The sequence below is a fragment of the Callionymus lyra genome, chromosome 13, assembly GCF_982586985.1.
Source record: "Callionymus lyra chromosome 13, fCalLyr1.hap1.1, whole genome shotgun sequence".
Lineage (NCBI taxonomy): Eukaryota > Metazoa > Chordata > Actinopteri > Syngnathiformes > Callionymidae > Callionymus > Callionymus lyra.
The window spans coordinates 782,508-797,862 of record NC_141830.1 but is presented as its reverse complement, the minus strand read 5'-3'; the positions used below and the strand labels follow the sequence as shown (position 1 = coordinate 797,862).

Sequence of the window (15,355 nt, the reverse complement as noted above, 5' to 3'; positions counted from 1 at the left end):
GCTGTCTCTCCTTGATAGTCCTGTTTCTCTCTGATAGTCCTGTCTCTCTCTGATAGTCCTGTCTCTATCTGATAGTGCTGTCTCTCCTTGATAGTCCTGTCTCTCCTTGATAGTCCTGTCTCTCTCTGATAGTCCTGTCTTTCTCTGATAATCCACTAGTTCTTTCTCTGATAGTCCTGTCTTTCTCTGATAGTCCTGTCTTCCTCTGATAGTGCTGTCTCCCTCTGATAGTCATGTCTTCCTCTGATAGTCATGTCTTCCTCTGATAGTGCTGTCTCCCTCTGATAGTCATGTCTTCCTCTGATAGTCACGTCTTCCTCTGATAGTCCTGTCTTCCTCTGATAGTCATGTCTTCCTCTGATAGTCCTGTCTTCCTCTGATAGTCATGTCTTCCTCTGATAGTCCTGTCTTCCTCTGATAGTGCTGTCTACCTCTGATAGTCCTGTCTTCCTCTTATAGTCCTGTCTTCCTCTGATAGTGCTGTCTTCCTCTGATAATCCCGTCTTTCTCTGATAATCCTGTCTTCCTCTGATAGTGCTGTCTTCCTCTGATAGTGCTGTCTTCCTCTGATAGTCCTGTCTCTATCTGATAGTGCTGTCTCTCCTTGATAGTCCTGTCTCTCTCTGATAGTCCTGTCTTTCTCTGATAATCCACTAGTTCTTCCTCTGATAGTCCAGTCTCCCTCTGATAGTCATGTCTTCCTCTGATAGTCCTGTCTTTCTCTGATAGTCCTGTCTTCCTCTGATAGTCATGTGTCTCTCTGATAGTCCTGGCCTTTTCTGATAGTGCTGTCTCTCCTTTATAGTCCTGTCTCTCCTTGATAGTCCTGTCTCCCTCTGATAGTCATGTCTTCCTCTGATAGTCATGTCTTTCTCTGATAGTCCTGTCTTCCTCTGATAGTCATGTGTCTCTCTGATAGTCCTGGCCTTTTCTGATAGTGCTGTCTCTCCTTGATAGTCCTGTCTTTCTGTGATACTCACGTCTTTCTCTGATAATCCTGTCTTTCGCTGATAGTCCAGTCTCCCTCTGATAGTCATGTCTTCCTCTGATAGTCATGTCTTCCTCTGATAGTGCTGTCTTCCTCTGATAGTCCTGTCTTCCTCTGATAGTCCACTGGTTCTTCCTCTGATAGTCCTGTCTCTCTCTGATAGTGCTGTCTTCCTCTGATAGTGCTGTCTCCCTCTGATAGTCATGTCTTCCTCTGATAATGCTGTCTTCCTCTGATAGTCCTGTCTTTCTCTGATAGTGCTGTCTTCCTCTGATAGTCCTGTCTCCCTCTGATAGTGCTGTCTTCCTCTGATAGTCCTGTCTCCCTCTGATAGTCCTGTCTTCCTCTGATAGTCCTGTCTTCCTCTGATAGTCCTGTCTTCCTCAGATAGTCCTGTCTTCCTCTGATAGTGCTGTCTTCCTCTGATAATCCTGTCTTCCTCTGATAATGCTGTCTTCCTCTGATAGCCATGTCTTCCTCTGATAGCCATGTCTTCCTCTGATAGTCCTGTCTTCCTCTGATAGTCCTGTGTCTCAACTGTCTTGTCTCTCCACAGCCTGTCCCCTCATCTTCCTGAATGGATTCACCTCACCAGGTGAGATACATAGTAATAATTTCACCAGTTGATCGTTACCATGGTGACACTGAGATAAGATTGTTATGATAAGATTGAATTGAACAACCCAGAGAGAAGATTCTTCTCGTGGTGGTTTCTAGTCGACTTGTTCCTAGTCTGAGCCTGTTGTCAGGGTTCGGGATGCTGGAGGCCTTCAACCTGACCGAGAAGACCTACGGTTCCATCCAAGGCGTGTCCCTGGAGCCTGGATCCTTCAACAGTTTTACGTCCTACAGGCTCCACAAGAACGCCTTCCTGTCGCAGCCCACCACGTGAGGAACATCTACAGGGGGCGACTCCCGGGACACTCCGATCCAATGAATGTGTTTGTGCAGAGACGTCCACCCTAATGGTCTCCCGGAGTCCTTCACCATCATCATGATGCTCCGCCTCCTCCCGGACTCCCCCGCCGACGCCTTCGACGTCTGGCAGGTTTCCAGTAAAGACCACCAGCCGGAGACGGGGGTCACCGTAGACCGTAGGTCGCATCATGCGTTTTTTGCATTGCTTGCAAGTGTGTTAAGGTGCGTGTCGTTTTCTTCAGCCTCCAAACAAAGCATCTCCTTCTACAACAAGGACGAGGGGGGTGGACTTCAGCGCGTCACCTTCAGCAACGGACAAGTCGCCAAGATCTTCCACGGGAGCTTCCATAAGGTGAGCGTCACGGCTGGGGTCTCATGCAAGGTCCATGTGTGGAGGGCTAGGGCTAGGACCGGACCCCCCGTCCTAGAGGTCACATCAGGTTCACTTGGAGATCTTCTACCTTTGAATAAACGAGCCGTGACGGCCTGAACCATCTTGAGCAGATCCTCCAGGGATTAAGTTCGTCTGAAGTTTCCATTCCAGGATCAACGATAAATCCCAGGATTAAGTCTGAAGAGAAGAAATGTTTCGTCAGCGGTTGTCTTCCTCGTGTAAGTACTGGTCCAGACCACAGCGCCACCTCTTCTGGGCTCAGATGCTGACTCAGCTGGTCTAGCCGGGGAGTCACGCACACACTTGTAGGACATTCCAGCGGAAACTTTCGGTGAGAGCGCTGCAGACGTAACTCGAATCATCTGGACAGGTTGAAGGCCTTCTGCGCCGGGTTAGACCTGCGATGTCACGGCGGTCAAGTGTGGTGGTCAGAGGTCAAGCTAGGCCCTGAGCCAGGTGTCAAAGTCTTGGTTAACTCTGGTGACCTCCATGTCTCTGGAGCGGAACGTGGCGGAGGTCGTGAAGGTTCTTCAGAGGTTGAGGAGCTCCAGCTGCTCCGACCTCCTCGGTCCAGGTCGCCGCGAGGCATCAGGTGAGACATCCTGCTGGGTTCCTAATCCTGATGGAACCCGACAAGCGTTCCCTTCCCCTCGAGGCTCCGAACCACTTGTCAGAACCAGGACCGATCCAAGGCCAAGTGAAGGTGATTAATGAAGGCATCACGAGCGGATCCCGGCAGGTCCGAGACGACTCGGCAGGAATAATTGTCGGAACATCACGGCGAGGATTGTGTCGCCGCAGGGAAGTCGTAAATACAGACGAACCGAGAACCTGAAGGTTCTCACGGGTCCCGGTTCGGGTCGGAGACGGTCTCTGTGAGACTGGCAGTGAGACCACAGCTCACACGGGGAGTTCCCGGACTCTGAGGGTGTTTACTGGATCCGGGTCTGTTTACTCTGAGGTTTCTCCTCCAGAGTGAAGACAACACCACAGTTTTCTGGTTCAGGTCCCTCTTCTCATCTCAGACCAGGACCCGGAGTCCTTTATGTGGGGTGCACCACGAAGAGGGTCAAACATGTGGTGCTACTTCAACATGCTGACGTAGACCATCAGGTCTGACCCGGCTCCTGGGTCCTCTTAGAGTCTTTACCATTCCAGAGATTCCTGAAGGAACAGAACTCCAGCTGAGAAGAGCGTCCCGGTCTGACCCAGAGCTCCAGACTCGTCCTAATCTGGCAGAATCAGAACCAGACTTTTGGTCCCGGAACAAAAGAGCTCAGATTTCTGCTCGTCTCCTGCAGATCCACATCCTCGTGTCCGCGAGCGAAGTCAGACTCAACGTGGACTGTCAGGAAGTCGCTGCAGAACCAATCAAAGCGGCCGGGAACACCAGCCAGGACGGGTACCAGGTCCTGGGCAAGACTGGGTCCAAGCAGGAGTCGGCTACTGTGAGTCCAGCTACTGTGAAGATTTAACAATCATCTTCATCTTCATCATCTTCATCTTCATCATCTTCTTCATCATCCTCATCTTCTTCATCTTCATCATCTTCATCTTTATCACAGTATCTTCTTCATCATCATCATCTTCATCTTTACCACAGTATCTTCATCATCATCATCATCCTCATCTTCTTCATCTTCATCATCTTCATCATCTTCATCTTTATCACAGTATCTTCTTCATCATCATCATCTTCATCTTTACCACAGTATCTTCATCATCATCATCATCCTCATCTTCTTCATCTTCATCATCTTCATCATCTTCATCTTTATCACAGTATCTTCTTCATCATCATCATCATCTTCATCTTTACCACAGTATCTTCTTCATCATCATCATCTTCATCTTTACCACAGTATCTTCTTCATCATCATCATCTTCTTCATCTTCATCATCTTCATCATCATCATCTTCATCTTTACCACAGTATCTTCTTCATCATCATCATCTTCTTCATCTTCATCATCATCATCATCATCTTCATCTTTACCACAGTATCTTCTTCATCATCATCATCTTCTTCATCTTCATCTTCATCATCATCATCATCTTCATCTTTACCACAGTATCTTCTTCATCATCATCATCTTCATCTTTACCACAGTATCTTCTTTATCATCATCTTCATCATCTTCATCATCATCTTCTTCATCTTCATCATCATTATCTTGATCATCATCATCGTCTTCATCTTCTTCATCTTCATCATCATTATCTTGATCATCATCATCGTCTTCATCTTCTTCATCTTCATCATCATTATCTTGATCATCATCATCGTCATCTTCTTCATCATCTTCATCATCATCATCTTCATCTTCATCATCATCATCATCTTCATCTTCTTCATCATCATCATCTTCATCATCTTCATCTTCATCTTGATCATCATCTTCATCATCATCTTCATCATCTTCATCTTCATCTTGATCATCATCTTCTTCATCTTCATCATCATCATCTTCATCTTCTTCATCATCATCATCATCTTGATCATCATCATCATCATCTTGATCATCATCATCTTCATCATCTTCTTCTTCATCTTCATCATCATCTTGATCATCATCATCCTCTTCATCTTCATCATCTTCATCTTCATCATCTTCTTCATCTTCATCATCATCTTCATCATCTTCATCATCTTCTTCTTCATCTTCATCATCATCTTGATCATCATCATCATCTTCATCATCTTCATCTTCATCTTCATCATCTTCTTCATCTTCATCATCATCATTTTCATCATCATCATCATCTTCATCTTCATCATCTTCATCTTCATCATCTTCTTCATCTTCATCATCATCTTGATCATCATCTTCTTCATCTTCATCATCATCATCTTCATCATCATCTTCATCATCATCATCTTGATCATCATCATCTTCTTCATCTTCATCTTGATCATCATCATCATCTTCTTCATCTTCATCATCATCTTCATCATCATCATCATCATCTTCATCATCTTCATCATCTTCATCTTCATTATCTTCATCATCATCATCTTGATCATCATCATCTTCTTCATCTTCATCTTGATCATCATCATCATCATCTTCATCATCATCTTGATCATCATCATCATCATCTTGATCATCATCATCTTCATCTCATCTTCATCATCATCATCATCATCTTCATCTTCATCATCATCATCATCTTCATCATCATCATTATCATCACCATCATCTTCATCATCTTCTTCATCTTCATCATCTTCATCTTCATCATCATCATCATCATCTACATCATCTTCATCTTCATCTTCATCATCATCTTCATCATCATCATCTTGATCATCATCTTGATCATCATCATCTTCATCTCATCTTCATCATCATCATCTTCATCATCATCTTCATCATCATCATCTTGATCATCATCATCTTCATCTCATCTTCATCATCTTCATCATCTTCATCATCTTCATCATCATCATTATCATCACCATCATCTTCATCATCTTCTTCATCTTCATCATCTTCATCATCATCTTCATCATCATCATCTTGATCATCATCATCTTCATCATCATCATCATCATCTTCATCATCATCTTCATCATCATCATCATCTTCTTCATCTTCATCATCATCTTCATCATCATCATTATCATTATCATCACCATCATCTTCATCATCATCTTCTTCATCTTCATCATCATCTTCATCTTCATCATCATCATCATCTTCATCATCATCTTCATCATCATCATCTTCATCATCATCATTATCATCACCATCATCTTCATCATCTTCTTCATCTTCATCATCATCATCTTCATCTTCACCACAGTATCTTCTTGAAGTGTCTTCTCCTCCAGATCTTCCTCAGGACGTCACCAGTGTTTGTTCCTCTCATCTCTGCAGTTCCAGCTCCAGATGTTTGACATCGTGTGCAGCCTGGGTTGGACCAGCAGGGACCGGTGCTGCGACCTCCCGTCCAAGGTGAGACCCCAGAGACCCCCCGTGTGCGAGGAGCCGGAACATTATGACCAGCTGTCCGATGCTGATCTCAGTCGGTCGTGGGGATGTGAGCTGCTTGGCAGAGGTATGAGCTGCCGTAGTGCTGCTGGTCTGCAGTGGTCAGTGGTCCCACCGAGCACGGGTCCAGAGGGTCCAGAGGGTCCAGAGGGAACATAGACCCGGTGAGGTCATGCAGGGAGAATCCTGGAAGGGTTTCATTCCTGGATCCAGTTTCCAGAGAAGGTGTGTTTGTTTGTACATCTGTGCCGTATCAGGACCGGACTCTCAGAACCCGTCCGACACCTGGTTCCCTTCAAAGGTCCGGACCTGGGAGAGATGTTTAATGACACGTGAACCTCGGAAAGTAATGACTGTTCCTGACAGTAAAAGTCAGGGTGTTTGGACTCACAGCCAGCTGCAGGTTCTGGTTCTGCTGGAGCTCTTGGACCAGATCAAAGAAGCGACGTCGCTCCAAACATGTCTGATGCGCCGACAGCCAGAACCAAACACACCAGCCGTCCCTGGTTAGTGACATCACTTCCTTCTGTCGTCCAATCAGAGGGACCCGCTCAAGTGTCCGGCGCTTCCCAACGCCTGCACCTGCACCTCCACTGGATCTGGACCTGCAGGTCCTCAGGGCCCAGTGGTGAGTCTGGTGGTGTTTGTTGTTTGGAACAATGTGTGTGTGTGTGTGTGTGTGTGTGTGTGTGTGTGTGTGTGTGTGTGTGTGTGTGTGTGTGTGTGTGTGTGTGTGTGTGTGTGTGTGTGTGTGTGTGTGTGTGTGTGTGTGTGTGTGTGTGTGTGTTTGTTGTTTACATTTGTGTTGTTTATTTACGTGTGTGTGTGTGTTGGTGGTTCACATGTGTGTGTGTCATTTATGTGTGTATTGGTTGTTTACGTGTGTGTGCGTTGGTTGTTTACATGTGTGTGTGTTGGTTGTTTACATGTGTGTGTGTTGGTTGTTTACACGTGTGTGTTGTTGTTTACATGTGTTTGTGTTGGTTGTTTACATGTGTGTGTGTTGGTTGTTTACATGTGTGTGTGTTGTTGTTTACACGTGTGTGTGTTGGTTGTTTACACGTGTGTGTGTTGGTTGTTTACACGTGTGTGTGTTGGTTGTTTACACGTGTGTGCGTTGGTTGTTTACACGTGTGTGCGTTGGTTGTTTACACGTGTGTGCGTTGGTTGTTTACACGTGTGTGCGTTGGTTGTTTACACGTGTGTGCGTTGGTTGTTTACACGTGTGTGCGTTGGTTGTTTACACGTGTGTGTGTTGTTGTTTACACGTGTGTGTGTTGGTTGTTTACACGTGTGTGCGTTGGTTGTTTACACGTGTGTGCGTTGGTTGTTTACACGTGTGTGTGTTGGTTGTTTACACGTGTGTGCGTTGGTTGTTTACACGTGTGTGCGTTGGTTGTTTACACGTGTGTGTGTTGTTGTTTACATGTGTGTGTGTTGGTTGTTTACATGCGTGTGTGTTGGTTTTTTACATGTGTGTGTGTTGGTTGTTTACACGTGTGTGTGTGTTGTTGTTTACATGTGTGTGTGTTGTTGTTTACATGTGTGTGTGTTGTTGTTTACATGTGTGTGTTGTTGTTGTTTACATGTGTGTGTGTTGGTTGTTTACATGTGTGTGTGTTGTTGTTTACATGTGTGTGTGTTGGTTGTTTACATGTGTGTGTTGGTTGTTTACATGTGTGTGTGTTGGTTGTTTACATGTGTGTGTGTTGTTGTTTACATGTGTGTGTTGGTTGTTTACATGTGTGTGTGTTGTTGTTTACATGTGTGTTGTTGTTTACATGTGTGTGTGTTGTTGTTTACATGTGTGTGTGTTGTTGTTTACATGTGTGTGTTGTTGTTTACACATGTGTGTGTTGTTGTTTACATGTGTGTGTGTGTTGTTGTTTACATGTGTGTGTGTTGTTGTTTACACATGTGTGTGTTGTTGTTTACATGTGTGTGTGTTGTTGTTTACATGTGTGTGTGTTGTTGTTTACATGTGTGTGTGTTGTTGTTTACATGTGTGTGTGTGTTGTTGTTTACACGTGTGTGTGTTGTTGTTTACATGTGTGTGTGTTGTTGTTTACATGTGTGTGTGTTGTTGTTTACATGTGTGTGTGTTGTTGTTTACATGTGTGTGTGTTGTTGTTTACATGTGTGTGTTCTTCGTTCCTTCAGATTTAAAAAGTCTTTTTTTTCTGCAGCAGAAATTCTTTCCAGTCCTTACGTCACAATATTGATGAGATGAAGTGTTTGATCCACTTGAAGTACTGGATCCTCCTCTGAGGGAGGTGGTCTCAGGGAGGGAGGTGGTCTCAGGGAGGGAGGTGGTCCCAGGGAGGGAGGTGGTCTCAGGGAGGGAGGTGGTCTCAGGGAGGGAGGTGGTCCCAGGGAGGGAGGTGGTCCCAGGGAGGGAAGAGGGAGGTGGTCTCAGGGAGGGAGGTGGTCTCAGGGAGGGAGGTGGTCTCAGGGAGGGAGGTGGTCCCAGGGAGGGAAGAGGGAGGTGGTCTCAGGGAGGGAGGTGGTCTCAGGGAGGGAGGTGGTCTCAGGGAGGGAGGTGGTCCCAGGGAGGGAGTAGGTCTCAGGGAGGGAGGTGGTCCCAGGGAGGGAGGTGGTCTCAGGGAGGGAGTAGGTCCCAGGGAGGGAGGTGGTCTCAGGGAGGGAGGTGGTCCCAGGGAGGAGCTCTCAGCTGGACCAGCTCCGAGAGACAAAAAACATTCTCTGGTTTCTTCTCCACACTCTGGTCTCAGTGTTGAGGTAGAAACGAGCAGTGAACGCATCTCTGAAGGTTGAAGGTTCAAAAACAGAAGTTTCCCTCAGTCAGTGTTATTTAACAGATGTCAACAGATCTTCCCTAATGGACTGTGGTCTCCTCAGGGTTCACCGGGCCACAAGGGACCCAGAGGAGAGAGAGGAGAGGGTGGTCCTGCTGTGAGTAGTTGTCATCGTCTTCGGTGGAACTCTGAAGGTCCTCATCCGTTTGTTCTCCTCATGCTTCAGGGTCCAGTGGGCCCACCTGGCAACAGCGGATCTCCAGGACCCATGGGTCTACCAGGACCTCAGGGACCAAGTGGACTTTCAATCCCAGGAGAGGCTGTGAGTCTAGGATCCTTGGAACGTCAAAACCCCACAGAAGTTCATGTCTTTGTTCCCTCTGATCTCAGGGCCGCCCAGGACCTAAGGGAGAACCCGGAGACTCTGGTCTGCCTGGTCAAAAGGTAAGACAAGGTCAAGGCTCGGGAGGTGGTCCTCAGGTCTGTATTGAGAGGCCAAAATTATACTGGACTGACGTTGCTGAATACACATCTGGGTCTTCCAGCAGTTTAGGAACATAGAGCTACTTAGAGTCCCCTAAAAAAAAGAACTACCTCAGCCCAGTTCTGAAACTATTCATCTTTGCTTCACCGGCCGTAACCAAGTGGACTATAGTAGTCTGACTACTAGAATTTAAGTCATTTTCTCGTGCAGGGTACTCGTGGGCCTTCTGGTCCAGTTGGACCCAGTGGACCGGCTGGAGTTCGGGTGAGTGCAGGAGTTTTCTGACACTTGTGGATGTGCTGAGCTTCAGGTGTGGTCTTGTTACAGGGACCACCAGGAAAAGATGGACAAACTGGCCTTACTGGACCTGCAGGACTCATGGTGAGAGGTCGCATAACACGGTCCCCGAAAGTTCTCACCCGACACACTCAGACCCCATCTCTGTTTCCTTTAGGGTCCACCTGGAGCTCCAGGACAACCAGGTCCAGTGGGAAAACCAGGCATTTCTGGAGTCCCAGGAACTACAGTGAGTGAGATCATGCCAACAGACTGGATCTCTTCTAGTTTCCTGTGACCTCAAGACTTATCTCTCTTTCAGGGTGCGATCGGGGTGAAGGGTGACAAAGGAGAACGGGTGAGTATGATCCCTAGACCTAGAGAATCCTAGAGCGGAATAGATGTGTAGTGATATAGAAAAGACCTACCATAGCAACAATAATGCTGACACTATCTTGGGCTCTCTGCAGGGCGACTTTGCTCCTCAGAACATGATGCGGTCCATCTCTAGACAAGTCTGTGAGCAGCTCATCTCCTGTGAGTACTTTTGGTGCCCAAGGATTATCTAGTCTCCCCTGACTTCTGTTCTTCCCTCCTCAGCACGAATGAGCCGTATTGAGTCAATGCTCAACCAGATACCCAACGGTATGTACCGCAGCAACAACCCTGGACCTCCAGGACCTTCAGGACCACCTGGAAGACAAGGACCTCGTGGAGAGCTGGGTGCAGCAGGCCGCAACGGCTTCCCAGGAAGTTCAGGTTTACCTGGCCAACAAGGAGAGATGGGTATGAGTGAATCAATGGTTAGCTGAAAACCTGGGACACTGAATTGGTTTTCCCCAGGCCCTGCAGGAGAGAAGGGTGAACGAGGAACACCAGGAGTTGGACAGAAGGGCCAGAGAGGACCTCCAGGTACTCTCCTGTAGTTTTTGAATGTTCAAAACATACACATCCTCCAGGACGCCAGTAGACCCAGCCCTCTCACCACCATGGACCTGCACTAATATCCATGTCCTCTCCCCTCTTCCAGGTCCGCCTGGTGAGAGCAGGACTGGCCCTCCTGGACCTACGGGCTCTGCTGGAGCTCGAGGGCCACCTGGTCGTCATGGCCATGCGGGAATCCGAGGGCCACCTGGACCCGCAGGATACTGCGACTCGTCTCAGTGCGTTGGTATCCCGTACAATGGTCAAGGATACATAGGTATGTATGAGCCTGGAGGTCTAAGATACTAGGTCAGCTGAGGAGATTGGAGTAGGTCAGGAACCTTCAGCTCTAACTTGGCATTCTGGGGAATTCCCTTTCAATATGGTGTCAGGCAGACTTAAGTCTGAGACGTTCAGAAATGTTAAACAATCTGATCTCACTTCCTGTTTTAAAGCCTCCACTTCCTGTTTCTGACCATCAGTTCATTGATAGTAGTGTCATCTTTACTGGGTTATTACAGGTCAAAATGGCCAGTAATGGTTGAAAGTCTCAGGAGGTCCAGCAGGGAACTCCTCCTTGTGGCCAAGGTTGCATGTAGAAAGAGACTAACGTGCTCTCACTGACCTCCTCGTCCTTCTTTGGCCTGTTCCAGGTTCGTCATAGTTCACTTGCTCTGCCGCTGCTCTCACTCAAACAAACATCTCTGTGAGGACACCAGAGAGGAACCCAGTTACTAACAAAGACTCACACCAGCCGGCAGCCCAACCAAGATGGAGGAGCATGTTCCCAACTTCAACAGCACATACTAACAGCTGGACTCGAATGCCAAGTCGCCCATGACTCGACTGATCAAGTCCCCAGACCTGAGCTAACAGTCACCAAGCTTCAGCTGCTGCTTGCTACACTTTTGTTTCTTTCCCGCCGGACGAGTCGCTCAAGTCCAGCTGAAGTGAAACGAACTGAGCTTAGCTTGTGTCACAACTAGAGGTGGCGACTGTGTTGTCCACGGTACCTTCGTCACGCGGTCTTCCACCATATCTAAATAATCTCCTCGAGAAAACAGTCGCTAACAATTCGCTCACTATTGCTAATAAGCGCTAACAATAACTAACGAACGCTAACATTGCTATCGAGCAAGAGGACTGAAGGTTTTGCTAACAAGGCGTCGCTAAGTGCTAATATGGCCTATGTTCCATCGAACCTTCTTGTCTCGAATGAAATGTTCTTCACGACATCTTCCATCAAATGTATGTTTAAGTTGGTGCCGCGACCCCTGCTGACCACCGCTAACCGAAGCTAATGTCACTCAGGATCCTCTTTCCACTTTAGCTCGACTTGAACAGTGCGCCCCCCTCAGGTGGCTGCAGAACTGTTTTGTGAATCCACTCCTGACGCACGTTGATGATGTCATCTGTGAAACTCTGCACTGATTGGTCCTCGTGAGCCCTGGTCCGGTTTTCTGGCCTTCGTCAGAACCTCGTGTCATGAATCTGTTTGATGGTTCTGACCCAATATGGAGAGAAGGACCGTTTTCTAAAATGTAGCCATTAGCACGGCGACGCCAGAAAGAACATGCCAGCAGGAGCGACCAATCAGTGCAGAGAACCACCGTAAGCACTTGTGCATGTTACCGTGTTCACGCCTGGCCCGATGCTATCTCCAAGCAGCGTCCGACACCGTGGTCGTGCCGGTCCTGGAGGAGGACGAGGGTTCACCAGACCAGCGGCAAAGAAGATCACCACGGAGAACGTCTTCCTTCAGTCTCACGTAGATGTTCAGGATCGGGGGGTACAGGGGTGGGGGGGGGTTGTGTAGGGCGGAGCCATGGAGACTTGCTCCTCATCTACGTTAGCTTGTATATTTCCTCTGGAGTGTTTGGACCGGGTCCAGACTGAAGTCCTTTATAATCCTCAGTTAGGCACCATTAGTCTCACCTATGTATCACTTCCTGTATCCGTCACTGCTCGGCTGAGCGACATGCATGTGTGCGTTGTGTCGATTTGACCTGTGTTGTGTAACCAGAATATTCTCGCCTTCATTTCTTATTTATTTCTGGAACCAAAGAGGCATTTTTTTTTTTCAATAAAACTCCTGAAAAGTCTTGACCCGGTCTCTTGTCTCACGACGTCATGTGACATCATCATCAGAACCATCACCGCGGAGGCGGATTTGCGGGTCGCGCCGAGGCCCGGCTGGTTCTGAGCGACAGGCTAGACTGCGGTCGCTCGTGTCTCCGTGGAAAGTTGGCCCAGCAGACGAGGACCAGGACGTGTCTGAGGACCTCTTTACGACACCGGGACAGAAGCGGCTCCGGGTCCGATCGCATAAACACTGACTCACTGAGACCAGAGCTTTTTATATGTTTCCAGCACCGATGGACCCGAGCCAGAGGAAACCGGGTCAGACCTGGTTCTGATCAGAGTTCTGAGGAGCAGGAACATTGTTTTAGAGGAGGAACACTCACACTAGTTAAGACACACACATTTACACACACCCTTACCGACACACACATTTAAACACACACACTTACAGACATACACACTTACTAACGCACACACACACATTAAAACACAGATTTACATGCACACACGTACAGACACACACATTTAAACACACACACACATTTACAGACACGCAGTTACAGACGCACACACTCAGACACACACACATTTAAAAGGAGGGATGAAGCAGAGAGATGAAGCAGAGATGAAGGAGAGATGAAGGAGAGATGAAGGAGAGATGAAGCAGAGATGGAGGAGAGATAAAGAAGTGATGAAGCAGAGATGAAGCAGAGATGAAGGAGAGATGAAGGAGAGATGAAGGAGAGATGAAGCAGAGATGAAGCAGAGATGAAGCAGAGATAAAGAAGTGATGAAGCAGAGATGAAGGAGAGATGAAGGAGAGATGAAGGAGAGATGAAGCAGAGATGAAGCAGAGATGAAGGAGAGATGAAGGGGAGATGAAGCAGAGATGAAGCAGAGATGAAGCAGAGATGAAGCAGAGATAAAGAAGTGATGAAGCAGAGATGAAGGAGAGATGAAGGAGAGATGAAGGAGAGATGAAGCAGAGATGAAGCAGAGATGAAGCAGAGATGAAGCAGAGATGAAGCAGAGATAAAGAAGTGATGAAGCAGAGATGAAGGAGAGATGAAGGAGAGATGAAGCAGAGATGAAGCAGAGATGAAGCAGAGATGAAGCAGAGATGAAGGAGAGATGAAGGGGAGATGAAGGAGAGATGAAGCAGAGATGAAGCAGAGATGAAGCAGAGATGAAGCAGAGATAAAGAAGTGATGAAGCAGAGATGAAGGAGAGATGAAGGAGAGATGAAGGAGAGATGAAGCAGAGATGAAGCAGAGATGAAGGAGAGATGAAGGGGAGATGAAGGGGAGATGAAGCAGAGATGAAGGAGAGATGAAGGAGAGATGGAGGAGAGATGAAGCAGAGATGGAGGAGAGATGAAGCAGAGATGAAGCAGAGATAAAGGAGTGATGAAGCAGAGATGAAGGAGTGATGAAGGAGAGATGAAGGAGAGATGAAGGAGAGATGGAGGAGAGATGAAGCAGAGATGAAGCAGAGATAAAGGAGTGATGAAGCAGAGATGAAGGAGTGATGAAGGAGAGATGAAGGAGAGATGGAGGAGAGATGAAGCAGAGATGAAGGAGAGATGAAGGAGAGATGAAGGAGAGATGAAGGAGAGATGGAGGAGAGATGAAGCAGAGATGAAGCAGAGATAAAGGAGTGATGAAGCAGAGATGAAGGAGTGATGAAGGAGAGATGAAGGAGAGATGGAGGAGAGATGAAGCAGAGATGAAGGAGAGATGAAGGAGAGATGAAGGAGAGATGAAGCAGAGATGAAGGAGAGATGAAGGAGAGATGAAGCAGAGATGAAGGAGAGATGAAGCAGAGATGGAGGAGAGATGGAGGAGAGATGATGGAGAGATGAAGGAGAGATGAAGGAGAGATGAAGCAGAGATGAATGAGAGATGAAGGAGTGATGAAGGAGAGATGAAGGAGAGATGAAGCAGAGATGAAGCAGAGATGAAGGAGAGATGGAGGAGAGATGAAGGAGAGATGGAGGAGTGATGAAGGAGAGATGAAGCAGAGATGAAGGAGAGATGAAGGAGTGATGAAGCAGAGATGAAGGAGAGATGAAGCAGAGATGAAGCAGAGATGGAGGAGAGATGAAGCAGAGATGAAGGGGAGATGAAGGAGAGATGAAGGAGAGATGAAGCAGAGATGAAAGAGTGATGAAGGAGAGATGAAGGAGAGATGAAGGAGAGATGAAGGAGAGATGGAGGAGAGATGAAGCAGAGATGAAGCAGAGATAAAGGAGTGATGAAGCAGAGATGAAGGAGTGATGAAGGAGAGATGAAGGAGAGATGAAGGAGAGATGAAGGAGAGATGAAGCAGAGATGAAGGAGAGATGAAGGAGAGATGAAGCAGAGATGAAGGAGTGATGAAGGAGAGATGAAGGAGAGATGAAGGAGAGATGAAGGAGTGATGAAGGAGAGATGAAGCAGAGATGAAGGAGAGATGAAGGAGTGATGAAGGAGAGATGGAGGAGAGATGAAGAAGAGATGAAGCAGAGATGAAGGAGAGATGAAGGAGTGATGGAGGAGA

The 15,355-nt window shown here is 47.2% G+C and overlaps 1 protein-coding gene across 2 annotated transcripts in view; it reads left to right on the top strand.

The window, feature by feature from the left end:
• LOC148066920 (collagen alpha-1(XII) chain-like) overlaps positions 1 to 12,837 on the top strand; it is a 69,224-nt gene extending 56,387 nt beyond the window's left edge. For both annotated transcript variants that reach the window (XM_087806520.1, XM_087806519.1), the window contains 19 exons: positions 1,545 to 1,583; positions 1,738 to 1,876; positions 1,940 to 2,082; positions 2,149 to 2,258; positions 3,602 to 3,748; positions 6,182 to 6,259; positions 6,837 to 6,923; positions 9,155 to 9,208; positions 9,278 to 9,373; positions 9,442 to 9,495; positions 9,746 to 9,799; positions 9,863 to 9,916; positions 9,990 to 10,061; positions 10,134 to 10,169; positions 10,282 to 10,348; positions 10,412 to 10,597; positions 10,655 to 10,723; positions 10,842 to 11,012; positions 12,401 to 12,837. In XM_087806520.1, the coding sequence (XP_087662646.1) occupies positions 1,545 to 1,583; positions 1,738 to 1,876; positions 1,940 to 2,082; positions 2,149 to 2,258; positions 3,602 to 3,748; positions 6,182 to 6,259; positions 6,837 to 6,923; positions 9,155 to 9,208; positions 9,278 to 9,373; positions 9,442 to 9,495; positions 9,746 to 9,799; positions 9,863 to 9,916; positions 9,990 to 10,061; positions 10,134 to 10,169; positions 10,282 to 10,348; positions 10,412 to 10,597; positions 10,655 to 10,723; positions 10,842 to 11,012; positions 12,401 to 12,507 (1,763 nt within the window). In that variant the 3' untranslated portion in view covers positions 12,508 to 12,837. The remainder of the gene's footprint in view (positions 1 to 1,544; positions 1,584 to 1,737; positions 1,877 to 1,939; positions 2,083 to 2,148; positions 2,259 to 3,601; positions 3,749 to 6,181; positions 6,260 to 6,836; positions 6,924 to 9,154; positions 9,209 to 9,277; positions 9,374 to 9,441; positions 9,496 to 9,745; positions 9,800 to 9,862; positions 9,917 to 9,989; positions 10,062 to 10,133; positions 10,170 to 10,281; positions 10,349 to 10,411; positions 10,598 to 10,654; positions 10,724 to 10,841; positions 11,013 to 12,400) is intronic.
• The last annotated feature ends 2,518 nt before the right edge of the window (positions 12,838 to 15,355 follow it).